At 39.8% G+C, this 27756-nt stretch overlaps 1 protein-coding gene across 6 annotated transcripts in view; it reads left to right on the plus strand.

Annotated features, from left to right (window-relative positions):
- Positions 1-27756, plus strand: part of DISC1 (DISC1 scaffold protein) — a 189461-nt gene that overhangs the window by 13919 nt on the left and 147786 nt on the right. For all 6 annotated transcript variants that reach the window (XR_012579569.1, XM_074537482.1, XM_074537478.1 and 3 more), the window contains 2 exons: positions 5216-6183; positions 9637-9706. Coding sequence is in view for 5 of the 6 variants with exons in the window: in XM_074537482.1 (XP_074393583.1) it covers positions 5216-6183; positions 9637-9706 (1038 nt within the window). In the remaining variant the exon portion in view is untranslated. The remainder of the gene's footprint in view (positions 1-5215; positions 6184-9636; positions 9707-27756) is intronic.

Below are 27756 nucleotides of genomic sequence, written 5' to 3' on the forward strand. Positions count from 1 at the left end.
GAGAATGATTGGGTTGAGGCTGATCAACTGGAGATGAATTTGGAAAGTGAGTTCTAGTAACAAATGTGTAATAAGGGAAAGGGTGATTTCTCTTATTCCCCTGACTAAATAGGTGATTGTTACTGACATGGGAAATGTTTGTTATTTACCAACTTACTTTTTGGTAGGCTTTTTTTTTTTTTCTTTCTTAGTGTTAAGGCTAGATCAGGTTTAAACTGGTTTTTTATTTCTTGAGGTGTGAAAAATTTAATATCAGCTGATGTGATTCTAATTCTAGAGAGAAGTGCTGTAATTTCATCAAATGGCATAAAATGAGTTGTTGCATTAAGGAGGTAAGTGGCTTGATTGTGACAACTCAATGACATGCATTATGGGAGTGTGTCAATAAAAACACAATTATTTAAACCTTGGCTAAAGAAGAGCATTCTGACTTTTACAGTGCTCTACTCTTTGAAGTGCTTTTTAGTAGAGAATGGAAACTGATGCGCATTTAATGACCTCAGAGGATATGTTATTTGCCACATTTTGGAAATCTGACAGTTGAGTAACTGAACCCAGTCTGTGACCCTAGAAATCACAGGAAGCTTTGGTGAGGAAATAATTATTATTATATCCAATGCAATGTAACTTAGCAATGTTTCCCTCTGTAGTTACACTTTATAAAACTTCAGGTAAACCACAGTTACAGTTAACACTCAGTAGGTGAGATGAGAAAGCCAAGTGAGACCTTTTCATTTTAGGAGTTTCAAATAAAGATTTTCGTAAGTGACTTTCTTTTAAAGCTTATTTGTGCGAAGAGGTGATACTTGTTTGTTTCAACATAGGCTGTGTTGAGATCAGTGCTATCTTATTTTGCATATTTAGTGTGTCTTTGAAATTCAGTAAATGAGTCAAACTGGAACTGATCAGGAACTTGCAACATTGTACATATTTCTGTGACATAGGAGCTGAACTGTAATGGTTATGGTCATGTCAGATTAATCTCCAAAAATGGTTCATTTTTGCTTCTGATAGGTTAAACATTTATGTGTATATGTTATTTGTAAATAATAAATATTTGGAACTCAATTACTTTGTTTGTGTATAGTTTGATGCAGGTGTTATGAGCTTCTTTAAGAGAAGAAGCACTACAGAAATTGCTTGGAGCAGTACTTTAATAGTTGCCTTTGAATATGACCAAATACCTTTTCTTCCACATCACAGTTACCAGCCACAAATGCTCTGAAGATGAATTTGTTATTCTAATAAAAATGAACTGTGTATAATATAGGTGTATTCAGATAGCTGAGCTACCTTTAAAACTGTATCTATAACTTCTCGCTTTCAGGGAGAGCTTAAATGATCTTGCAAGCATTCTGCATCATATGCTTAAAGCAGCAGTGAGGAGGTGATCATGTCAGAGTTTCTGTACTGATCTATAAAATTCTATTGGAATAACAAAAACGTAAGGTATTTATGCCTTTTCATCCACAGATGCTATTAGAACATTTGGTCATTTGTGGCTGAGAACAAAGACTGATGATCTAAAATAAATTAGATGACTGTTCTGCTCTCCTTTGGTGTCAGGTTGGGTACAAGAGAATGTGCTCTTTCCATTGGTGGGAAATGCTTTTAGGCTTCACCTCTCCCTCTTTCATCTCACTTGGTGTGACTAAGATGTGAACAATGTTACTTTACAGCAATAGACTATTTTCTTTTTCCCTCTGCCTTAGATCTGAACTGCTATTGTACATGAAATGTTGATCATCAGGTGTTGGAGATGTTTTCAGGGATGGCCTAGAAGGCAGCTGTGAGGAGCAGGTTCTCACAGCCTGTTTCTGTGAACAGCAGAGGTTCTCAGGTTATTTTTAACTACAGGTAAAAGTGGCAAACATGAAGGCCTTGAGAGCCTTGCACATCAGAGTTCTCAGGCAGCTTTCTCATAACAAGTGGATGTTCTATCTTTGGCTGTTTTGGGAAAGCAAGAATAATTTTGAGAACCCAAATCTTGGTATTGGAAACATAAGGAGGAGTTGGTGTGTAATCTCTGACCTGTTGTGAGCTCAGATTTTGCAATATGCATGAACTTGATTAACACTGTTATAAAAGGTGACTGATTGATCAATAAAGTGGAGTCGATGCTGACCAACACAAGGTGGGTCGTCTCCCCTCCAACTTCAATAATCAGGAAAGATTTCTATGGTGAAAGAGCGGTTAAGAATATTTCTGAGCTTTCATAATTGAATTAGAAGTGATTTGCACGTAGCTGCCATTAAATATTTGTTATATAATCTAAGATTGTAAAATATATATTTTAAAAAATTGATTTTTAATATTACTATTGAAAGGCTTTTCCATTTGTGGCTTTTCTCTTTCTAAATGTGTGTCTCACCCAATGCATAACACATTGTAGAGTAAGGTTTTAAAATTGCCTTTGGTTGTTTTGATTCTGTTAATTTTGTAGTTAATTGTGAAGAGTTGTTTGATGCTCTTCAAACTGAGGTAAGATGAGAAGAATTTAAGGCCTGTCTGTATTTTTTAATAAGCCAGCTGAATTGGTTCAGTGTAATTTCTCTGACGTGCAGACAAGGCAAGCTATGGTTGGAAGGCTATGCAGAAAAAGTTTATAGAACTGTATTTCAGATATGTAATAGTAAACAAACTGAAGTGATTGTAATCTTGAGAGCAGGGACATGGCACAAGGTAAACAGTCCCCAAACAGTCCACCCAAGGCACTAGAACCTTCCTGGCTGGGCTTTGTGATGGCTGAAGGTGCTGTGGGTGCTCTCTACCTGGACCTGGAGATCAGGCTTCCCCTTATGCTTTGGGGAAGGTGTGAGTGTCCATGTTCATGTCAGTCCCAGTTCTGTCCGCTCTGCTCTGCGCTTAGGGGTGAAGGACCTGCAGCTCTCTCCCCGTAGCATCCTCTGGATGGCTCTTGGCTTGGCCTAGCTCTAATCCTGATTAGAACTTGGGCAGTGGAACTCTGCTCTGGTATCCAGGTGAGCGGTTTGTGCCACTGGATGGACTCACCAGGAGATAGACGTGGAGTCCATGAAGGAACAGAATGCCAAACCTGTCTGGGCCACCTGTGAACCTTGTGAGGAACACAGAGATGCCTGGGCTGTGTGCGATCTCATTCAGTACATTGGAATTGTACCCTTTTTGGCTGCAATAATTTTTAGAATTGCATCCAGTTCGCTTGGTGTGAATATCTAATGCTTTGGCCAATTTAAACCTTATTTACATTAGCTTAGTTTAAATTTGGTGTTTAAAGAGCTGTAATTGTCTGTCTACTTTAGAAATTCATAGTGACTTAGTGAGATCAATTTTAAACTGATTTTAATTAAACCAGAGAACCTTTTTTGTTTTTACAGATGAGGTCTGTGACAGGCCTTTTAAAATGGCCATGGAGTATATGCAGCCTTAGAATGACTCTTATGCATGACTGATTTCTTCTGCTGAAGTCAAATTTAGGCTATTGTTTTGTATATAAACCAAAATAATTAAATTTTGAAGAACATTCTGTTCAGTTTTTCTTCCCTTGCTCCGAGAGTGATTCCTGTTTGTTAAGACTTCTATTAAATTACTCCCAGAACAGCATTTCGCTGTCTTTTTATAGTAGACAGGCTGATGGACTCCATGACCTTTTTTACTTCTGATTTCTGTGATGCTTCTTTTCCTCAGACAAGAGAGAATATAAGAGACTGCTGGGATATTCTAATTTATGGTGATAGGAAGCAGAATACAGAGGCTTAACTGCAGTCCCATGGTGAGATGTGCCACTATTCTAGTATATGGAAAATGTATAAATCGCTTTTGTTGGAGGTTATTTGGAGAGAATGTAATGAATGTTGGGGAAATTCTCCTGGGAAGTTTCAGTTCTAATGCTTAAATTCTTGTATAGGATGTTGTCATAGTGAGGTGTGTGTTTGGAGCTGCTGAGGAGTTTAGATTATGTGCATATCCATCAATGTAAAAGCTGACAAAGGATTGTGATTAGGGTGGAATGGTAAATGTAAAAAAAAAATCAGAAACTTGTGTTTTTGTAAGGGCTCTGTGTGGGTGACATGAATATTTCTAACACCCAATTGATTCTGTTTCTGTGAGTAGAGGGCAGCTAGTAGAGGGCATAATTCAGGATAGCCATCAGATCCCCTTGAAGAGTGATTCTGGCAAATAGGTGCAGTCAATATCTTTTTGTGTTACAAAGTGGGTGATAGTGCAGAGCTTGTATTCCCATTGATTCCCATTGTGCGGGACAGAAAAATGAAATGCTTTTTAACTAGCAGTAAATCCATGAGAGAATGAAAGTAGTCATCATGTAATCTTTTACCAATAATGCATATATAAAAATATACAGAAAACACAGACGTTGCGTTCTGATCTCCCACTTTTAATGTTTACTGTGATATTTTTGTCTTGTTTGGATGGGGTTTTTTGTTTGTTTTCCTATCTCTGCAAACTGCAAATTTATCTTTTCATCTGTGTAAGTAAGGTATGTGTAAGGAAATCAAGTTACTGAGCATCATTAAGAGCATGCTTCTTAATGATATTAATACTTTAGTAATGCTACAAACTAATAGTTTTCTAGGATTGGTGATTCTTCATGCAAAGCTTTTCCTATAACTACATTTTGGACAGTAGGTAGTATCATAAATCTAAATGACAACTTGTACAGTGTCTCATTACATGGACATCTGCAACCACTGGGTGTAACATTTGTATCTGTTATGGCAGCTGAGCCATTTGCTACTCATAGTGTTGAAACATGGGTATGAACACAAGAAACGGAACAAAAATCTCTTTGTGATCATGGTTCTCACATTTTGGTTGCAGATTCAGTCCTATCTTAGATGTGCTTGTAAGCCTGAAATCAGTTTGGATCAGAGAAACTTAAACCAAGTTTCTGCTTCAGTGTGCTGTTAAGCAAGTTGAGAATGGAAAAGCAGAGTGATATTGTGAACAGGGAAGATGATGTGACAGATTGTACCCAGGTTTGTGTCTTAATGGAGGAGCTTGTTAGGGAGCTCACTTAAAAAACAGGTGCCAACTCTTTAGAAGGTGAATGAATACATGCAGTGTTCTCTATCTGCAGTATGGTCAGTGTCTGTGCTTTGTTGAAATGGAAAACGATACACTGCTTGAAATTTCAGAAACGACTATTTTCAGATGCCAGACTGTGTTAAGCCTGGAAAAGTGCAGAAACACTGACTGACTTTTTCTCCCCTCCCAGGTGATCCCCAGCAGTTGATGCCGGCGGGCTCTCTCCGTAGAAAGAAGCTGGCCAAAAGGCCTGGCTACATGAGGCCAGAGGCTCAGCAGCAGATCGAGTTCCAGTCCCCAGGTGCCTGTGCAGCGTCCAGCCCAGCAGAGCTCCCGCACGCCAGGCAGCACTGTGGAGGCTCTGAGGGATCTGCTCTGCTCAGACAGTGCCAAAATGACCTGGAATTCCTGCACTGTGGTGCTGTAGCTCCTGCTAATGGGGTGACAACCTTGGCCACTACTGGAAGCACTCCAGGATGCTGTGAAAATCTTTCTTGCTGCACTAGTCCACAGTCAGACACCACACGGATAGGGGTCTGCCCTGCTGCCACAACAGGCAGAGGAGATGTTTCTGCTGTGTGCTCTACGTGGCAGAAAAGCTGCAGCACCAAAGTGAGCAAGCCCCCAAACATGTATGCTTTGGATCAGACAGAAATGAATAACAACTGTGAATATCAAAACAGAGATGGTATTTCTCATTCTGCTGGTGCACAGGATAGCTTTAGATCAAGTTTCAGTTTCATACAGCTCTCCCTGAACTCGGCCTCTGGAGTAAATGATGTGGAAGGCAAATCTATTGAGGAAACTGAGATCGTTCTGCATCCCAAAACCACAGGCAATCTGCAGAAGCTAGAAGAGATGGCACATGGGCACTTGGGAGATTTGTGTTGCTCCTCCAGTTCTGGTGAAGATATGCAGCATGAACGTGAGAGCCCAGTAAATGATAAATTACAGGACTGTGAGACTGTCTCTCTCTTGGATATAGACACAACATTTTCATATTCTACAGATTCCTCGGATGCAGCATCTGCAGGCTCTTCTGTCACCTCAGGCTATGAAAGCAGCTTTACTGTCAGTGACCATAACTGGGATACTTTGATGAAAAAATATGAACCAGTGCTACAGGATTGCTTGCTTGGCAACCGCAGTACGTTAAAGGTCAGTAATCTCACTTTGTTTTTGATACCTTGTCCTCAAAACATTTTATCTGTAGTGCCAAAATCAAAGTTTATTTAGGAGTTCAGATACTACTGGCTTTTGTGGCCTTTGTTCAGAGTTTTGCAGTAGACCTCTGCATGTTAAAAATGAGATAACAGGATTTTTTTGGTCCTTTAAAAATAGGTGATATTTTTGCAGTACCCTATTCTATGTTCTACTGAAACTTTAATCCTCTCATTTCCAACATCACACATCAGTTTCTGACTTCAGTAAGTACCATTTCTTTTCACAGGTGGCTGTTTTGTCTGCAGTTTGGGTTATACGTAGTATAAAATTAGGAGGTGGTAAGAACTCTTTTCTTGAAGTTTCATGATTTAACAACACCAAACTTTTTAATTGGAAATGTTGAAGTTGAGCCAAAGACTTCTAAGAATTAAGTAATTTTGTGAAAGTAGTGTGTAATCTCATAGGTGCTCTCCCTATGTGATGTGATGAAAATTGGGAGTCAAGTCCCTCTCTGCCTCCAGCTGGGAACTGAATTTTTTTTCTTTTCCCCTTCTACCCTAGGGGAGTAGTGGGCTGGTGAGTCGGGAGTCTTTCTGCATATATGTATGTTCCCACATTTATACCTACAATGTATACAGGCAGTGTCATTGACTGTGCTCTTTATAGGACAGGGGTGGGGAAACTTTAGGAAGGATCAGCTGTGTTATATTATTATGATGGTAGGGTGAGCATTCTGAGCTTACCCGGTTAAAGGAGCCAAATGTTGGCTTTACTGCGCAGACAGGAAACATTAATCTAGAAATTATTATGGACACAATGGATTGCACTAATGTGTTCAAGGTGCACTGAGTGGATAGTGGGGATTTTTTTTTTTTTTTGGTAGAGTTGTTTGGGTTGGTTTTTGTTTTGTTGTTGTTTTTTTTTTTATATATTTTATTTTGTCTCACTAGTGCCCAAGTTTCTTGGGTGCCTTTCAGAAGCTCAGATCTTTTTAACTTCTCAGCTCAGACACCTACCTGGTGAGATGTGCTGTGTTGTCTTTGGGCCTAATGAAACAACTCTTTCTGGGGAGACTTTGCACAAACCTCCTCTCTGGGCAAGACAGAAAGCTGAGAAACATTTATTCTTTCCTTGCTTGCCATGACATCTGACCTGACCTTACAGTGTTCCATAGTACTTTATTTTCATAGATTATATGTGTAGAACTCAAACTAGGTTCTCTTATTTACAGACTTCACACACAGTTACATGGAGCAGTTTCTTTGGTTTCATGCCTGGAATTGTAATGTGCCTATAGTCTGAGATGGTTTGGGAATTAATTCGCTGCAAATTTGGGAACGTATAATGCAATCAAAATAGGAAATTATTTTCCTTTCTTTTCAGTATTGCTTATTTGATAGGCACAAAAGAAACATTGCTATCTTTAATTTCTGTATTCATTAATACATTGAATGGAGAACTGGGGATTTGTGCCCTCAGATGTCTTTGCCCTTGGTTAGCCAGTCTTGTATGTTTAATTTGAAGCACCTTCCTATTGTAATGATAATGAGTAAAGTCTCAAAGTTTTCAGAAAGGAACGAAGGCAACAGTAGTCAAGAAAAGGAGACAATGCCAAAGTTGTTAAAGTTATGCTTTCTCTGTACTTAAAAGGTGATCTTCATCTGGTACACATCTAGGAATGCCACTCTGAAGCACAAGCAGGTCTCTGATTAGCTGAGCTCCCAACGTCCCCCAGCCTGCAAATAGAAAGCACTTTACCGTGCAGCATCAGTCAGTTTGCCTGGGCTGTGGTACCCAGGCTGACTTTAAATGACCTGCCACTGTAGGGCATGATGGAATAAACACTGCCAGCAGCAGCAAAGCTGTTCTCTCAGTATAGGTCGTTGTTATACATCATGGATATGAAAAAAGTGTCACTTGAATCATTCCTACTGCAAGCTTCTTTAAAACTCTATAAAAAGTCGGGCATAAAACACAGAAAATAATTTATGGTGAGGGTTCAGAGCTCCTCCCTTCAGTACCATTTGCCTTCCTCACTAGCCTCAGAGAATAAAGATTGGAGTTTTGGGAAGTGAAAATTGAAATAAAGTAAAGCACAGAAGAAATGGGAATGTGTGCAATGTTTTTTGTTTGTTTTTCTTCTGGAGCATCCTGTAGCGTATTATTAATCAAACATTTTGGATACTCTCCTGACTTTATATTTTATAGTTTGTTTCTTACCAGTCCACTTTCACATATCATATTTAAAGGGAAATCTTGAATTTAATGGTTTGTGTGTTGATTGTCTAATTTATGTGTTGATGTGTAGTCTTGATAACTGAATGCTTCTATTAACTTGTTGACTGGCTGTACCTGTTTTTCTAAATATGAGGATTAAATATGAAAGAGCTTCAGGGAGAAGGGAAATATTTTTTAAGATTTCTTAAGGATATCTAAACTATGGGTTTTTGTGCTCTCCCAGGCACTTTCAGGCTTTGGACTTTGAGAATATACACTGCCTCTTTTTCCAGGCTCACCTTTTTCAGGGCTGATAGTGGCTTGTTTGGTACAGATCATGCAGAAATTTAATAAGAAACACATTCCAGTCTTGTAACTGCAGCTGTGGCTGTCATGGTAGTGAGGAGAGGACTAAACCTTCTAACCAATTTCTTTTAACATCAAAAACTTGTAAAGGCCTTACAAATTTTTAGTGAATTTAGAACTTTGGTCCAGACTCTTGATGTTAACAAAGAGAAGCATTAACTTTTGGAATTAAACTTTAATATGGTAAGTTTCTTTTGGAATGTGAGAGGGTACTTTGTATGTGGTTTGGGTATTCTTGGTGTTCTGCTTTTTTTTCTCATCTAGCATTTGCATTGTGAAAATGCAAATATCAACATTATGTAGATAAGTCTAAATTGTGTTTTAAGGAAACTTTTTTGGCTGCAGATTAACATTCTTTTCTTACCCATAACATCAATATACCTGTTCCAAAGTACTCATACTGCATTTCTGTTTACAGAACAAAATGTAGTTTGCATATGGAAATTTTATATTTGTTTTCTGCAAAACTCAGGTAAAAAATTGTCAGAATGAGCTTGGGAACACACTGTTGAGTACAATGTGATCAGAAGTAGATGTCATGCTGACAGAATTCTCTAATAATCATACTTTCATTTATTCAAAGGGTGAAAAATATCCTACGATCGCACGATCTCCTTTGCTTTTAAAGAAATATAATTTGTTGTTCTCTGTGTGTGTTTGGACTAAAGCCATGCTTGGCTCAAGTAGCTGCAGTTCAGCTGACTTCCAATTAGGTCTGTCTATTTAACAAATGCTGGGATTAACTATCAACATTTGGCCATTGTAGTGATGTAGTAATCCATTAAATTTATATTGTGTAAAAGTTAGTAGTCTATATATTTTTAAATGCAGCTTCTCCTTAACTAACTTTTTCTCTTCGAATAGTTAAAGTCCTTGATCTTACGGCTTCAGAGGCTTCAGGAAAAAGCAATAGAGGAAGATGACTATGATAGAGGTGAGAATTGCTCCTCCCTACTCCCCGCTGGATCATGCTGCTTTTTTTTTTTTCCTTTCCCTCTTCCTCTATTAGTTTTATTTTATATTTCCTACATAGCAGTGACTAGGTGTGGAAAACGAGTTCAATGAACTGTATTGTTTATTCTGTCATATGGCAGGAAACAAAGTAGGTCAGCAGCAGGTAGCAACAGTTTTTATTTTCTTGAGCCACATCACCATGTGGCAAGGTTGAAATCCAAATACCCACCACCTGGATCAGCTGTTTTGAAGCAGCATGACTGAAAAAAATGCAGAAATGAATGGAAGCTTCAAAAGGAGAAAAGGCAGGCACTGGCTGCTGACAGAGTGAGATTTGCTGCTTGCCACATTTAGTCATGACACTACAGCAGGGCTCATAGAAATAAGGTCAGTAGCTATTACAGAAGTGAATGATACTGTCCTGTGGGATGAAGTTGATGTCCACTGAGTTCAATCAAATTCAGCTAGACAATATGGTGGTGATGCAGCTGCTGGCAAATATCTATCTTTGAATAATGCTTTTTCTTTCAAATGCCTTGGTACTTCTGATAAGTTTTGTGTGTGCACATTAATAATTAGAGCATCTGTTAACAAAATGTTTGATTTCTTACTGTTCCTTGTTGTGGTAGTCTGTGTTCAGGTACTCACATTTTGAAAATCTTGAGGTTCTAAGGTAAATTCTTCCTGCTAGGTCTATCTTCAGCTGTAAGAGACTGTAAGCATTTCACTGAAATCTGCATGGGTGCTTCAGAGAACAAGTGTGGAAAAAGGCAGCTTCTTTCATCCTACTTTAATATTCTTGGCTTTTAGGAACTGGGCAGTGGTCAGACTTGTGGTTTGTCTCTCCAAATTACTGTGTGATGCTTTGCAGTTGTACCATGACTGTTTTCCTGCCCCCTAAGATGTCCCCAAGATGAAAATCTGGTGTCTAGGGGGTAGATGTGTAGCACTTTTGCAAGAGTGGTTCTGTTGGCCTCTTAAAGGTCTGCCTGTGTGTAGGAGAAGAGTCTGCTACTGCCACAAGTCATTCTTTTAGTGTGGCATCTCCTGATGAAGAAAACCCTTAGTTGTGTTAAAATCTGAGGATGTAGTAGATATTTATGAGTTTAGTCTCTGTCAAATAGACATTATTAATGTGTGTGCTTTACATGTGTAACACTCATAACTCTTCTTTCTTAAGTTCCTGTGGGTTGAGCTCACAGTTGGAGACTTCCCAACAGCTGTGTACTCAGTGTGCATGGTTACCACAGATTCCAGCTGGGATTCTCTAGGCAGTCAGCCAGTCTGACAGCAGTTTCAGTGTATCAGGTGTGACATCTCCATATGATGCCATATAGTGTTGACCTCAGGGAAAAATGATGACTTAGGTTGAATCTCACACAGAAACCTCTTGTGTAGTTTCCTGGGCACTAGTCTTGTATCCTTAAAACAGGACCAGTTGTCTGTTGTCCATCACTTCCCTCTTTTATCCTTTTCAGTTCCACCCTAGTTATCAAGCAGGATTAGCACACCTAGTTGCATTAATTCCCCTCAGGTAAGTGGTCTGACTGGAATGTTATTTCACCAGATGTTGTGGGCACAGAGAGAAAAAATGATAAGGAGAATCCACAGGTGAGATTACTGTTTTCTGTGCTGTCTGGCATACACAGGCAGAAAACATTTGTTCTGGTAGGGGACTGGACACTGAGGTGCTTGAGAGACTTGAACTTGAGTTCTTCCATCTCTTTGAAAACTAGGTACTGTTGTGCTCAGAAGATTACATGCTTCATGCGTGCATGCAACCAGGCATCCTAGACTTTATCAATTCCTAGCTTTTGAGTCCTTGACCGGTTTTCTGTCTTACTGGTCTTTGTTCTATTTCTGATACAAATATCAACTGGGTTTTTTTGTTGGGTTTGTTTTTTTTTTTGGTGACTACTTTTCATTATTTTCATGGAAGCTGAACTGGCTCCCTTAGACTGCCTGTGTTTCACAAAAGGAAAACTATCTTCAAGATAAGACTTGCATGGAGAAGGTGTAGTGCTGCAAGGAGAATCAGAGCTGTGACCTTCCTTCCTCACCTTGCAGTGGCAAAGCTTTTCACCTTTGCTTTTAGAGCTACGCTGCTGCTCCTGGTGGAGAACAAAGGCTTCCCTGGCTGAAGTTTGAGAGCTTGTTAAATAGCTCACAGATTGGCCCTGTACCAATTTCTGTTCAAGTGAAATCTGTAATTAGCCTTCTTTAAATGGGTCTTATTGCCAAATATTGCTAGCAGGGAATGGAATTGCTAAATGTGCAGAGCTGTGATGTGGGGCATACATGGCGGTGTATTGTCAGGGAGTGGGAGCAATGAACCTGGTGCATGGGGGGGGCTGAGGACAATTTAACTGTAATGCTAGAGAGAAAATTACTGATCCTGTAATTTGTGGAGTGACTCTGAGTATAGAGTGAGTCCTCTGCTAAGAGCAGAAGTGTTTTGAATCAGAGATGATGATAGTGTTGTGTGTGGTGCCCACACAGGTCTTGCTCATGTGGAGGTGCTGCAGGGGAAGGATAGACCTCGTGTGATGGGAATAGCTGTGAAATGCCCTGGACGTGGAAGAGGTGAATAGAGAGGAGGGAGAGCAGGTGGAGGAGGGGTATGTGTGGCTAGACTCCCAAGGGAATTGTTAAACTGCCAGTAAATACATTATAATGTCTTACTACTGCATTGGTGCTAGAGTCTTGTCTCCAGCTTCAGCCATTATCAAGATCTTAACTCCAGAGATTTTCTGACTCCAGCTCTTTAAGAGCCATCTAGTCTTGAGGGAAGGCCTCTTGGTGGAAGGGAGATGTGTTAGCACTTAAAACTCCTCTTAGTGCTCAGAACTGTTTTCTGCTGTCTGACACTTCCAACTTCACACCTTAAGGAGAGACAAGCATCACAGGTTTGGCATTGTTGCTTTCCTGCTCTACAGAGCTTTTTGAAAGCTCCTGTAGTTTAAGGTAATCATTGAAGCTGAATTATAAGTAAAGTAGTGTCTCTAGAGGAAGGGAAAAGGGATGCACCGTGTGTTCAGTTGTGGCAACAAGACTAGGAAATGACATAGAAATAAAGGCCAGCTTATCCTGCAAAGCCATGGACAAATACCTTGTTGCAAACAGCTCAGGAATAAGGGTACATTTGTTTTTCCACCTTGCAGAAACACAGGAGAAATGCATGCTGCTTGAGCTGTTAGAGAGCATGGTGTCTTCCAGGTTAATGTTAATGCATTAGCATTTATTTACTGAATGAGGGAAGTTTATTTAGGGCAGCCACAGCCCTCCATTGTTGTTTAAGGAGCAAGGCAATACCTGCTTTGGTCTTCAGCTTGTTTCTTTCTAGTTTTTCAGTTCTTTAGGTAAATCTAAAGATTTATCTGAATTTTTGTCTTTGTTTTCCTCCTCCCCTTGAGCTTGAGAGGTGCACAGCAGAAGTGACTCTTGCTATTGAATGGTTACCTTTGCTGTGCCTCTGCAAGACCTGCCTTGGCATGGTTAGGGTGTTGGTGTAGAGGAGCTTCAATCAGGCATTCAGAGAATGCATTTTGTCCTACTCTTTCTGGCAGTGCTGAGTGTGCAGGGTGGGGAATGTGTTTGTTCCAAGAGCGTTGGGGGCTGCTCGGGGTGCAGGCCTCCCCCATGTCCCTCATTGGTGCTCATTTTCTGCAGGTCACAGTGCTGTGAAACCTGCAGGGTGTTCTCTCTTAGTGCTGTAGCTGTCAGGGGTTCTTTCAAATGCAGATATTCCTCGGCTGTGAAATGGTTGTGTGAAATGCATATTCAGTGAGACAAATATCCTCAGTCCCAGTATAATTTTAAAGAGGAACCCTTGGGATGTTATGTGTTTTATTGCTCTTGCTTCTTTTTAGGTGCTGAAATATTGGGAAATAAGTGATTTTTTTTTTTCTGTATTTACTTGTGGTCTCCTCTTGATGGCCACATTACTGTATATTTCCAAAACAGGTGGTGTACCATGGGAATATAAGCATTTTGCCTTGCATAGCATATAGGAGAAATTGGTCTGTTCTCCAAGGATCACTTGGAGTGTTGTCATGGCTCATTATTCATGATGGAGCTTGACAGCTCCAAGGTTAAACACACTGCTGAATACAGGAGGAAAAAAAAAAGACTGTGTATTTTGTGTCTGTGGGAGTTGTGCTTGCAGTAGGAGTGAGTGCATTTTGCTCAGTACAAATCTATTGCCCAAATATTTGAAAATCTTTTTCCTGTTCTTTGCTGCTTGTTCTTCTCAACCTTGCCTGGTGCAAGAGGCAAGTGGAGTGGTAACTGTCAGGACTGAGTCTTGCTGCTGAACTCCACTACTGGCTCACACGCCATCTTGTTTCTGAGCAAAATGTTTCTGCAGAACGAATGATTCTTTTAAATTATGATAATTATTTTTAAAAGAAATTACTTCTTTGCAGATGCCTTGCTTGCAACTGGTCAGGAATGCTAATTCCCCCATGCAATTCAGAGTTAGGGTTCTTCAGTGAAGGTCATTGGGCAGATCAGAGCAACTCCTCATCGGTCCAACATGACAGAAAGAACACAAACATTTATGCCTGTGGTGGCGAAATCTATCCTATCTCAGCAAGAAGGATTCATGCTGTAGATACATTTAATGTCATGTAAGCCTTCAGTTATTTTAGGTGAGCTCGCAAAGGATGAGCTGTGTGAATTGGTGAGCTGCCATTCACTTGTGCACTGTGTGCTCTGCAGAAAAATAATCTCTGCATGTTTTTTCTTTTTATTTTTTTGCTCTTTGCTTGTGTTCTTTAAGACCTCTTAATACCAATTGTCTTTTCCATATCTCAGGATCTGCCGGGCATCAAGGACACCCTCTGGTATGTGTAGGAGTTTGAGTCTAATTTTGCACATTTTCCCTTAAGCACAAGACTAGGAAGGGAAAGGAAAGACTATGTAGCTGTTAGTCTCCTGTAGGTTTACATTATAAGAGGTGCTGTTGCTCACTTGAACCAACTATTTGTTTTAAGGCAACTGCAGAGAAAGTAAATGAGAGAGAATCATGTTCAGTAATGCTTGGGTTGAAAATGTTAAATGGCACTCAGAGGAAGGTCTTTGCCACTTCTTGCACTGGCACTTGCAAATACTGAATTTTGCAAAAACTCTGAACACCTGGCCAGATGTGTAGCCGTTTGGTCTTTACAAGTTTCTTTTTGCAGTTTAAACAGGAGCAGTATTTTTCCCAATTTGGAGTACTATTTATAATCATAGCTCTTAAAACATTTGAACTAATCTGATATTCAAGCAGGTGGGTGGTGTGTTGTTCTTTTTGTTGTCTTTTTTGTTTGTTTGTTTTTTAATTTCTTTTTTTCTTGGAAGAGCTGTTTGTAGATGAGGGTTGGATAGAATCCCTGCTTTACTGTGCTTCTATTATTTTGAACTAAACTGCTTGCTTGACAGATGGCTGCTATAACAGGACACAGAAACGAAGGCAACTTGGCTTCTTTCTGAGGAAGGACAGGGAATTTGAGAGAAGCTATATCTGGAAATAACTCTCGAAGAACACGTTGCTTTGGATTGGAGTTGTTTCAGTGTGACATGTACCTTTGGAAGTTAAATCTCCAAGCCCAGCTGTATGTTCAGTGAAGCTGTCTAGCTGAGGCTGCTGACTAAATAAAAAGTGGTGAATGCTGGAGGAGCAGAGCTGCTGTGACATGGGAGACTTGCTGCAAGCTTGTAAATTGCAGTTGCAGGTCACTGACTGACTTGTCACTGGGTTGGGGGTGGATGGAGCAAATAGGGCTTTCTGTGATGCCACACTGTCAGAGCCTTGTTTCATCTCAAGCTTGTAGAAGCTTCCTGAGATCTGTGGGTAAGCCTTCTAGGTTTCATTTTTCATTTTTATAGCTTTCCTGTAAAGCTATTAAGAGGATGGGGGGAAAAAGAACTTGTCTAAATTCTCAAACCCAAACCTTTGTTACGTGGATCTTGCTTACCTTGTCTTAATCTGATAAATTCAAATAACCTCCCCAAAAGAGTTTGGAAGGTTAAGGATAGCACATGCTTATGTGAATTATACATTAGACTTTAATTACCTTGCAACAATTTTAAGGTACGAATTTCCTTGTCTTGCTGTCAGGTAGACAACTGAGAAAACTTTTTTTAATACTAAAATAGTAGTGACCAATGCTTATTACAGGGAGGTCTGCTATGCATTTCTGGATACTTTGACTTCTTTTCAGTAATTACATGAGAAGCACATGTATCTTCAGCAGGTTCTTGAAATTCTTTTGATGTGAATTCTTATTTTAGACCAGTTTTTCTGTTTCACATCAATGAGTGTCTTAGGGCTAAAACCAACTCTTAGTGTTGGTCCAGTTATGTTCCACATTGAGTTGTGTTTTCTGTATCTCTAATTCCTTAGCCAATATTGGAGCAGAAACTGCTGTAGTCATGCAATATCATGCAGCCTAAATATTTTTAGAAATTGGTAGTATTTTATGGGATTCTGAATGCTCTTGTATTTTAATCTTGGCCAGAGTGAAGAGGTTCAGCTAAGTCTTGTGTTTCTGGAAGCTGCATGAGTAGAGGGGAATTGCTGGAGTTTTGGCATACAGAGTGCTTGGAAGCTTTCTCTGCTCCTGGCCATCTGCTGTCTAAAACTGACACTGCTGGCCACCCTCCTAGGGCACTGGGGCTCTGTTTCCCAGTCCATGATGCAGCCAAGCTGTTCCCAGACAGCCTGGCCAGTCTTTCACAAACAAACAAGCAATGACAAAAATACGAACAAAATAAGCAATTATGGGTAATTTAAGATCTTACTTGCTGAGTGGCTGTTTGAAGCATTGGGCTCTGATGGGTGTAGCTTGGGAGAAGTGTTGATGTGCTATCTGGACAGTACCCACTGAATGAATGACATGGCTCTCCTGATACCCAGCCAGCCCATCTGCTTACTTTGCACTTGAAAACAAATTTTATATTCAGGACAGACTTATCTTTCCCTAGCTCTTTGAAAATATTAGCTCCAGATAAGAACACTGTGTTTCATTTGCAATATGACCACTGGAGACAGCATGGCTATTAATTCACCCAACAGCTAGAAATTGATTTTGTTGCCCTTGTCTTACACTTTGGATATAAAAATTCTAAAGGAAGGGGGACACCTGCTCTTTTCAATTTTTATCTGCTTAATAAATGACTGAACATGGGCAGAAACTTCTAGATGTCATGATAATGCAATTTCTTTGTGAATTTGGATTGAAAGGATACCGAATGAACGTGACTACCATTTGAAAGCAAACATGAAAAATCTTTGTGTGAGTCTTCTTTGGGGAAACGATAATGCTCTTTGCTGATTCTTGAATCCTGTCTGGCCAAATTCCTTAATAGGATGTTTTTATTGGAGATCTCTGCAGCCCTTCCATTGCTTTCCAAACTCCCCTGCAAAGTGAGATTGCCTCAAGTCAATTAGCTTCTGCTTTATCTTCAGATTTCCCTCCTCTCCTCCGTGTCCACCTGTCCAGACCAAACTGCCTGTGTGGGGTGTGTTCATTGCTCTGCAGATGTGTCTGTGCTCTATGATGTTTCACTGCCCTGCCTTTGGCATATGCAAGCTTCTGTGTGTTTCTTTCTTATCATTAGCCTGTGGAAGGTGAAAGTAGCAAATGTGGTGTTTCATGGAGATCTTTAGTGCTCTTAGGACAGTGATAAGTTTGTAGCAGTAAGTGTTAATGAGAATGGCTAAGTGGGGAAATTTCAAATTCTTGGCATTCTTATACAATAGCACGTGTAGTAGCTGGTAACTAATGATGTCAAGTACATTACCAGTTTTACCTGCTTCATTAAATCTGAATAACCAAGAGAACATGTAGAAAACTAAAATCACTGTCTAGGAAGGATTTCTTTTTATGAAAAATAAATACTGATCACTTATTAGAAATTTTAAATTAAAAAGCAAGTAGTTTGCAATTTCCCATTGTGCATACCAGTAGCAGTAAAACAAATGTTGCTGGAATAAAAAGAATTTTTAGAAACTTCTGGAGGAACTTGGCTAATAAAAGGTCTTCTGAAAGTACAGGTGGAAAAGCTGGTGTCACTACATGGTGTGATTTTTTTTCTTTTTCTTTCAGCTTTAGTTTTCCTTATAGAGGTGAAGATCAGCCATGCAGTCATACCAGTGATCTGTGGCTTCTAGAGTTGTGCATAATTTGAAATGAATAATGGCATAAAAAAAAAAAAGACATATTAATAGGGTTGTGACTATCAGCCCAATTCTGGAACTTAATTCTACTTGATCTGTTTTTGAAGCAAATAATTTCTAGTCCTAAGAATTTTATAGTTTTAAAGTGGAAGGTATGTGTAAAACTCCCACAAGCAATACAACCTGTAAGTGAGTTTTTCTTGTTTTATCAAATGAGTATGAAATGCCCTCATGTATTTTTCAACTTTTTAAAAGTAAAGCATATGATGTAATGGGATGACTTTTGGCTGCGCCTCTGCACTGGGCTGAAGCTGGGCTCTTCCAGTCTGAATCCTGAATGACAACAAGAACCTTCTCAATGGGAGTAGTTTGAAATCAAATGGTTTTCTTAATCATGAGCATGTAGGAATGTAGAGAGAAAAGGTTACTGCTCTACCCCATAACACAGTGCAAAGCCTACTAGTAAGGGTTATTGCTGAAAAGTCCTCATCTTTCAAATATCATTCAAGGGCAACTGATTTCTCAATCCTTAATCTGAGCAAGAGTCAAACTGGTGAACTGGAAGCAGAAAGCTCAATATCCTATTAATAGTTCTGCTGAGTTCTTGTGTTTACAGGTTTGAGAAAGTGGCCCTGGTAACTTAAGGAAGCTACATTAACTCTGACCTCCTTCAAATACATACAAGTAGTTACCTGCTGCTCTGTATTCACAGGCCAAATGCCCTGCTTTGTTGCCCGTGTTCACAGGGCATCTGCTGTCCTGGCCTTTGCAAGAACAATCAAAAGGAATAAATCAAAAAGCTCAGCTCTTTTAAGTACACAGCTATAATTAAAATCAAACTCAAATTCATATTGAAGTGCAGAGGTGTTAGTTCAAAATATTTAAATTACTGCCTTTATGTGGTGGAGAAAACACTTTTGAGCAAGAGCTGAAATAGCCCCATTCACAGGTAGGGCTTTAACAGCTGGTTATTCTGGTGCTGTCTAATAATAATGAAAATAGTGAAGAGTTCTGAACAAAGAGGTTCTGGTCAGGCTGTGTCACTTGCTTTGCAGAACCTAGGGTAAGAAGATTCAATGTGTGTGTAAAAAACCCCAAACAATTCATAATGTTGTGTAAAATGACAGGATCTTCCAGGGAAAAAAATGCTGAAGATACTGAGGAGGATAAAAACAAGAATTATTTGGGGAAAAAATATCCAAAGTAGAATTACTTCAAAATTTAATTCTGTTTCAGAGCAATGTGCCTGCAGAAGCACTGCTACTGGATTGGTTTTCTGATATAATTATTCTGCCATCACAAATCCGTTCATGTCTGTGTGTAGAGCAGTCTGAGTTTTGTGCAGTTTTATATTTCCTGTCTCAGGTGCTTATTTCCCCTCCTGTAACTCCCAGAACTTACTATGAGGAATATATAGAATTCTGTTGTTTCATTTAAATGGCTCTTACTTTTTGGCTTTTTTTTTTTTTTATATTTTTGAAAACAATCATGATGTTCCAGGTAAGAAGGAGGAGAGAAATCTGGCAGAGAAACAAATAATCTTTACTCCCCATGTTGTGCACTGTTGTCACTTTGCTTGTTGAGTGAACTTAGCCTTTACTTTAGACAAGAGGTCTTTCTCTCTGCCCTGCTCCTGCTTTCAAAATATTTAGGCTCTTCCTGCCTATAGGTGTTATAATGACTGACCCACTCAGGCTGAATATATAGGGGCAGCCTTACATGCTGAAGTTATTCCATTGTTATTGCTTCTCTCAGAGTGACAAAAAAATAAAGAAGACAAGAAGTCCTTTCCTTTTCAGTCAAGAAAGGAGAAGGCGAGGCTGCCTGTGTGTGTGTGAATGGCTAATGCCTCACCAGTGCAAACAGATGGGAGTTACTTGGGAACAGTGTGGGCAGCAAAGCAGCTGAGCTGTGTTTGACTTACTTTCTTTACTTGTGACACACTTGTTTCTTGAATATAGGAAAAAATATTCATTATGTCAAAAAAAGTGAAACGAAGCTTTTTTGGCTGGTTAAAGTGTCCTGAAAAATGCTGCTTTTGCTCAGATGAGAAAAAAAGCAATGAAGTTCCTGTTTAAGCCAGTGCTCAGTTGTGTGCTGACTGCAGGAGGTGTAGGTCAGGTGAGGGCTGGAATCCTTTGGGGGGATAATGTCGCTGGTTCTGCCGGACAAGTGTCTTCTGGGCTGCAGCTTGAAGGAAGCAGACTTGAAGTTGGACTTTACCAGGCCTGTTCTGAGAGGTTTCTTGTACCTCCATGTGTGCTCCTGGAGGGACTGTGCCATTAGTGATGTTTGCCACATTTCCTGGCCTCCCATGGGTGTAAGCAAACAACATTGTTTATCCTGTCTCTCTGAAGTCAGTGGCCAAGTTTGACTTGCTTGCTGTGCCTGCTTTTAATTTGTCTAGAAGCTCCTTTTCCCCTGCTTTTATTTTATGATGTACAATTCCTTAATAGAAACCTCCTTGCCAATGCCTATAATTATTCAGAGTGAATGTTGATATGAGCAACTAATAGTGAGCTGAATGTTTGCTTACAAAATCAGTTTTGATTTCTGAAGTTAGGAGGGATGGAAAATTAGCTCTTTGGGGAAGTCTGCCCTCCTTGATTCTAAACACTCCTGGCTTTCCCTTTCCTAAGAGGCTACCCTTCCCCTATTTCCATTAGAAAAGGGAACTTCTGTGCTCCACTTCCCTGCTCTGGAGTCCAGTGTGCTGCCTGCCCTTCTCTATGCTTCCCCAAATCCGTTCTTTCTCTAACAGAAGTGGGCAGGTCAGTGGCTTGTGTTTCTTCCCCGCTGCTGGAGCAGGATCCTAGAAGCTGTTGTCCTCTTAGCCAAGACTGGTGAGGGGTTTTTGAATTTTTGTCATGTAAGGCAGATGCCTTTAGGCTTCACATTTCTTTGTCTGTAGGAAGATCTAAGGAGTTGTTTGGATGGTTGGTTGTTCAGGTATGTATAGTTGGTGCTTATTACACCTGAGGAGTGTCTTCTTTCTCATGCTTTTTTTTACACAATCTTAATTTCTTCTTGCCTATCCATTACAAAATTATACTTCATATCTGCCCAGAATTGTCAAAGTCCCTTTTTAATATCCAAGATTAATCTGTCTTGTAATGCAACAGCACACAGTATTTCTAATATCTCCAATGGCTACCTAAAAGAAATACTGCTGGGATGCAGAATTTCTTAAGCACCCTTGGGAAAGCAAAGAAAGCCTTTTTACAGCCCTGTTAGGCAACCAAAAAGGCTCCCTTTACCAAAGTAGACTGGATAACCTTTGGAAAAATGAAGAAAATAGTACGGAATACTAGATTTTTTCCCCTCAGTTCTCATCTGCAGGCCAATTGACTCTTGACAGTTGGAGGTCTTTTTTTGAAGCGATGTGTAGCACACAAACCTATCATCTTGGCTTCCAAGCAAGTAGACAAATGACACTGGGGTCAGTTAAAAGTTGCAAAAAGTACCAGCCATCCCTTCTATGCAAAGGGGTTTAAAGTAACAACTCAAACCTACTTGCAATAGAGATAGAGAGACTTCCTTGATGTTAATATTCTGCTCAGCCAAGATTAGCTAAGTGCTGCAGACTTCTTTTGAAGGTTAGGATGAAGCTGGTGCTATGCTTATTTCCAATCAAAGAATGTTCTTGGGAGCTCAGGGTAAGGTCAAAAAGTTGAATGAATGTTTCATCGCTGCCAACTCTCATGTAGTTCACGACTGTCCTGCTTTACAGCTTTTTCCCACTTTACTCAGGACTTGTCAGGCCACACCTGGAATACTGAGTTCAGTTTAGGTCCCTGCTACACAAAAAAAGATGTGTACAGGCTGGAGAGGGTCCAGAAAAGACCATAAAGATGGCCAGAGGACTGGGAGCCTTCAGTGTGAAGAAAAGCTGAGAAAACTGGGTTTGTTCAGGCTTTAGGAAAAAAGGCTTAGGGTGAGACCCTGTCACCATGTTCTCATATTTAAAAGGTGGCTACAAAGAAGATGGAGAGTCCCTTTTTGCAAGGAATCATATAAAAAGACAAGGAGTAATGGGCACTAATTACTCCTAGAGACATACCAGTTGGATGCAAAAACAATTTTTCTCAATGAAACCAATCAGTCATTGGAGTAATTTCCTTAGGGAAGGGGAGCATTTCCCAGTGTTGGATACCTTTAAGGTTCAGCTGGGCAGGGTGCTGGGCTCTCTTGTCTGGACTGTGCATCCCTGAGGAACTTTCCAGCCTGGTCTTCTGTCATTGATTCTGCTTCCTTCTGTTGATGAGGAGCCTAATTTGGCCTCAAGTAGCTGTCTGAGAAACATCCAGTAGATTTGGGGTATGTTTAGCAAGCATTATGATGTGTTCAGTGCTGAACTGCCTCTGCACAGTCTTTGTGCAGGTGGTGCTCTTGCCGTGCTTGGGTTTTGATGAGTATTTAAATGGCTCTTCCTTTATTGCTCAGCTGCTTCCAAGCATAAGCAGCTGCTTGTTACTGCAATCTGTGGGGATGACCACAGTGGACAAGGAAGTGCTAATTACCAGGGTGACACCAGTGGGAAATGTGGATCTGTCAGAACTGCTGTCTCTGGGTGGATTTTGTCCTCTGGTGTTTTGTATTTGTTCATGTAGAAATACTCTGCTTGGGGTCCCCTCCTGGCAAAAGGGCTGTCCATTTGCTTACTGCCTTAACCTTGGCCCTGAGGAGTCGTCCAGGCTGCTACTGTGCAAATTCAGCCCCAGCAGATGCTGCTTTAGAAATAAAGCCAAACTAAGAAAGGAGAAGTGACAGAGTAGAGGATATCTTAATATCTGAATATCTTAACCCTTTGTTTAGACAATAGGCAATTTAAAGAGTCATGTTAAGTACAAGAATGAATAATGGCTTCTTTAGCTCCCAAATGAAAATTTGGGAAACTGGGTGGAGTGACCAGGAATACCTGAACTGAACAAGAGATATTTTTACTTCTTATAACAGAATCAATTTCTCACTTTTTTAAACCTTTATGCTAATTATCTTGTTTAATAACAGTGGAGGAAGAAGGTGAATATGATGACAGTGCAAATGATGTGGCATCAGGGAGAACTTCTGTAGAATTTTTATTTTAGAAACAAAGACTTCTGATCATTGGTGAAGCTCAGTAACAGATATAGTGTAAGAGATAAGGCAGTTGTACAGAGGGGAGTATTCAATAGGAGTTTTTTTAAAAGAATAACATTCTTTGAAATTTTATGCAAATACTTTGTTGCATTTTTTATTATACCCTTTTGTGTATTTGACGTGTTTCCTGATTTTACCTTCTGCCTAAATGTGTTAAAAAAGTTATTTCTGGAAAGTTGTTTTTGAAAGTTGGCATGAAGGTATTTTGTCTGAGGGTTTATTTCTAAATGTTCATCATTGGATAATTGCATTGGATAGCAGCAGCCTGGTAATTCCTGGAGCTTGCTGAAAGAGGTCTGTAGGATTTCCCTGCACCAGAGGTGGGTGCAGTATTGCAGAGGCTGGCAGGCTGCCCTGTAGGCTTTTCTCTCCATCCTTAGAAGGGTTGAAGCATCCAGTTGTCACTGCTGCAGGCTGGAGCCTGTGCTGGATGGACCCTGGTCTGATCTAGTTTGGCAACTCTTGTCACTTCAAGATTGTTTTGGTTTCTTCTGCTGGTGTAATATGCCCGTGTTTTGTTGTGTGTACTTATTGTGCTGGCAAAGGTATAAGGTAGCATCTGTAAACTTTTCTTTTTAGCCCTTTATAAAACAAAATAATTTTTTTCCTGCAATTTAAGCTCATGTAACCACTTCAGCCTGTGCATCTGAGAATCCCACTGGCTCCAGTGGATATCAGATTCTTTATATTTAGGTTCTGGATCTATAAGCCTTCATCTCTTCAGATAGGAGATAGCTGGCATTGGACAAATTTTATTTACACAGTATTCATCTATTTGATGAAACCTCCAACTAAACAAATAACTTCTTTCAGAATGGAGGTGCTGGGTGGTATTCTCCAGAATATCTTTTTGTGTCAATGCAATTACAGGTAAAGCATCTACACATTGAGGGACATTAATCAAACAGTGCTTCATTAGCATAAAAAACTTCAAAATTTTGTTTTCTGTCTCTTACTGAGAAGCTATTTTCTTTTGGGTTTTTTTACTACAGCTGCTTCCAGCCTGACATTCTGATGCTGCCATCATTCATTGTGCTTGTCACTGAAGAAAACCATTGTGGCTTTCTAAGGTCTTGATAGTGTTGTTATTGAGTATATTTGAATAACTACTTGAATTTGACACAGTTAGGAAACCTGCCAGAGGGTAAAGCAAACATCACTCCCATTCTTGCATGTGGCAGCTGAAGTGGCAGTGAAGAGGTCTGAAGAATGCCTCCCTGTCCCTTTGCCAGCTTCCAGGCTTTTCTTCCCTGTGGAAGTGAACTATGAAAGGAGATACATGTCACTGTGCTGTACTGGATATCTTCTTTTTAATGGAGAGATAATACTGCTTTGAACAAGGGGTGTGTGGCTTCAGATACCTGTTACTGTATCTCTTGGGGTACTTAGTGACAAGATCGCCTGATTCTGTTCTTACAGGTGATTTGATTTTCCTTATCTCATTCTGGAAACATTCATGTTGTTAATGTTTATTCTGTGTCCTACGGACAGCGTTGCAGCTGTCTCTAGTTAACTTTTTTACTTTATCAAAATGTTGTTTCTTTTTGTTTTAATCTAAAGCTTACTTAGAGTGGAGGCAATTTTCAGTTCTATTCAGCTAGTATCTGGAAAGTCTAATAAGACCTAACCTGCTTTTGCAGTACATCTGGAAACCCTGTGCTTACAATCACAGCATTGATTGCATGATTATTTTATTTTTGCTTGTTTTAGAGTTGACTCTAAAATATTTCTACCCCTCTTCCCAGTAACTTCCAAATTTCTTCCAAACTCATCTTGATGATACAGGATCTGAATCTTGAGCAATTGTGCTGAATTTTAAATTTTTGTTAGTGATGGAAGCTGAGAATAAACTGAGTTGTGTATGAATTGAGTGGTGGAGGGATGTAGAGAGATGAGGAGAACCCAAACATCTTCCTTTCCCTTCTCTTCCATCATTGCATAGTACTGCTCCAGGCTTCCCTGGGTGACAAGGGTCATGTGTCTGTAGGTTGGGTTTTTGATCACTTAGCTTTAGGATTTCAGCTCCAGCATTAAAGTGGCTTGATGCTAATTTCTGTATTTGTATATGTTAATTTTATATTTTACAACATACTGTGATTTTACAAATTATTAAGTGCTGCTTTTTTAAGAAGAAAAAGGTTTTGATAAGACAGGAATAAGGAGTTAAAAGAAAGAAACACCCAAACCCACAACAGATTTATTTTTTTGCTTTGTTTTGTTGAAGTCTAAATAATCATATATGCTATTTTAACTTTAGGCAAGCTATTTCAGTCTGATCAGGTAAGCTGTCAATAAAATGGGTGTATCATCACTTGCCATGCTACAGTCCTTTGAGTTCTAATTAAATACTCCAAAGTCCACTGACCTCTAGTCATGAAATGACAGTAATATTAGTTTGTCATGTCTTGGGGAAAAAAATGAAGCACTTGAACTCCTTGTTTTTTTTTTTTCTCTATGATGTAGATTACAACAAAGTTATTTTCTGTAGTAGCAATTATTGGATGGAGTGACCTTTTCCAATCTAGACACTGATGTAGTGGAAGGGACATTTTTCCACTTGACCTTTATGCAATGTGTCAGCTTTTCCTGTAGTGCCAAATGAGTTACAATTGACAGATTTGATGGAACACTAACTTGATGGGAGCTTATTGTTTGGAAGCAGTTATGTGTGGAAATGTGGAGCCACTAGTAAATAACGTGATAAAAGTCATTTGCATGTCTTTTATCACTAAGGAACAACTTGGTTAGAAATGACTGCTGCCTAAATTGCAATTTGAATGCTGGTTAACTGAGATCCCAGTAAATGTTAGCAAACAGTGATGTTTCAGAGTAAAATCTATTGGCTTACCTTTTATTTCTGCGTTGCTTTGTAACCAAATAACAGTGGTTTTTTGTATTTTAATCTTGCTACTTGTTTTATAAACAGAAAATAGGAGTAAAAGATAAACAGTTTTCAGTGTATGACAAGGAAACCATGTCTTTCCATAGGCTGGCCACATGTGTGTGTGTGTATGTGTATAACAGCTTTCTTGGTTATTTATTAATATATTACAGAAATAATGGCCAGATATAATATGGGAAGAGAGAAGTTCTCGTTGTGAGGAGGAGTGGAGAGCTATAAGCACACTCTGGAGTGAGGGTGGTGGATAGCATAAAGAGAGCCATAAAAGGAGAACCAAACCATCCTGCCCCACTGCTACAGCTTGGAAGTGCAGATGTCAGCTGCTCTTCGCATCTGTTAAAATAAAGTAGGGTGAAGATGGTGTTTGTTGAGGAGAAACTTAAAAGCAAAGACTGAAAGTAATTTATTTCAGGTGTCTTGTTCTAATCTAGTATATCTTTCTGCTCAGGTGGAAGGCTCTTATACTTCCTGTAAATAAAATAATTCCATCTGCAATATGGATAAGAAAAACTTGTAGTGGAGCTCAGGATCTACCTGAGACTACCTAACTTATGCATTATTGTGGCTTTTTGAAACCATTGAGCAGCAGGACTGAGAAAAGAGCAACAAATGCCATCTGTCTTATCTACATATTTTACCGCAGTTCTTAAGCTCTCTGTTGAGGTAAAGTAAAAAGGAGCTGAATGGGTGTGGGAGGAGAAAGCATTTCAGGTCTCTTCTGTTGGATTTGCAGGAGATATTTGGAAGGGGAAAAAAATTAGGTGCTTATAGAGGTTGCTGTTAACAACAGACATATATTATTAGTTACTTCAAAGAAAATCTCTTCAAACAATTTCAATAGCAGGGGATGCTGCTGGACAGAGTCAAGGTGGAAGGCTGGATAGAAATGTTTGTAATGTTTGAAAGAAATGCTGTAGTAAAATAGGTTGTGTGGGTGTACTGGCATAGAGTGAAATTCATAGCAAGATTCATTAGTGTAGCAATGCTTTTTGATTGTAACTCACAAAGAAAGTAGAGATTAGTTAATGTAGAGCTATATGATAACTTCTCAAGAAAACAGTTTTTATTATCATTTGTAGCTAATGCATGCCACAAAAGATAGCAGGAGATGTGCTGCAGGGCCTGGAAGCAAAACCTGCATCTGGTCAGCTGCAATTCTGGGGTCTACAACAGGATCTCACTTGGAAAATGTTCTGTCTTTTTTAATGTAGATTCCTATAAAAATGACAGATCTCTCATCCTTTCTGGAGCACCTGCTTTTCTGAACCCCTTTTGGAGAGCATGGCAATATCCAAATCCCTCTCCCCAAGCTCCATTTCAAGCAGTGCATCCATCAGACTCCCACTTTGCTCCTCTTTCCCCTTCCCACTTGGTTCTGCCAACACAGGCAGTGGTCTGGCAGCTTTCATTTCCAGCCCCTGGAGGCTCTGCTGAATATGGGGAGATGCTGCTGGGGGCAGTGACACTTCATGGGCTCAGGGTGGGCAAGGCAAGTGAGCCTGTGTGTAAAATTGTGAAGTCCTGTAGCTTGAGGTGTGAGGACCAGTGAAGGTATCTTGGCACTGCTGCATTCCTCTCAGGCTGGGCATTTGAGGGGCTCTTCTGTGGATCTGCATGCTGGAGGAGGTTGGACTTCTTGCAGTGGCTGTCATTGAGTGGTCACTGCTATCTCATTCATAACTGCCTTGCTGAAAAGCACCAAAGTAGAGTTAAAGAGCTGTGGAACTTCCTTAGAGAGCCTTTGTTCTCCCTCCTGCTGACCTCTGCTGACCTCCTGCACAGCTCTACCCTCTGTCCAGCATGCTTGGGGAGTAGTTCCTACACC

The sequence above is a fragment of the Zonotrichia albicollis genome, chromosome 3 (genome assembly GCF_047830755.1).
Source record: "Zonotrichia albicollis isolate bZonAlb1 chromosome 3, bZonAlb1.hap1, whole genome shotgun sequence".
Classification (NCBI taxonomy): domain Eukaryota; kingdom Metazoa; phylum Chordata; class Aves; order Passeriformes; family Passerellidae; genus Zonotrichia; species Zonotrichia albicollis.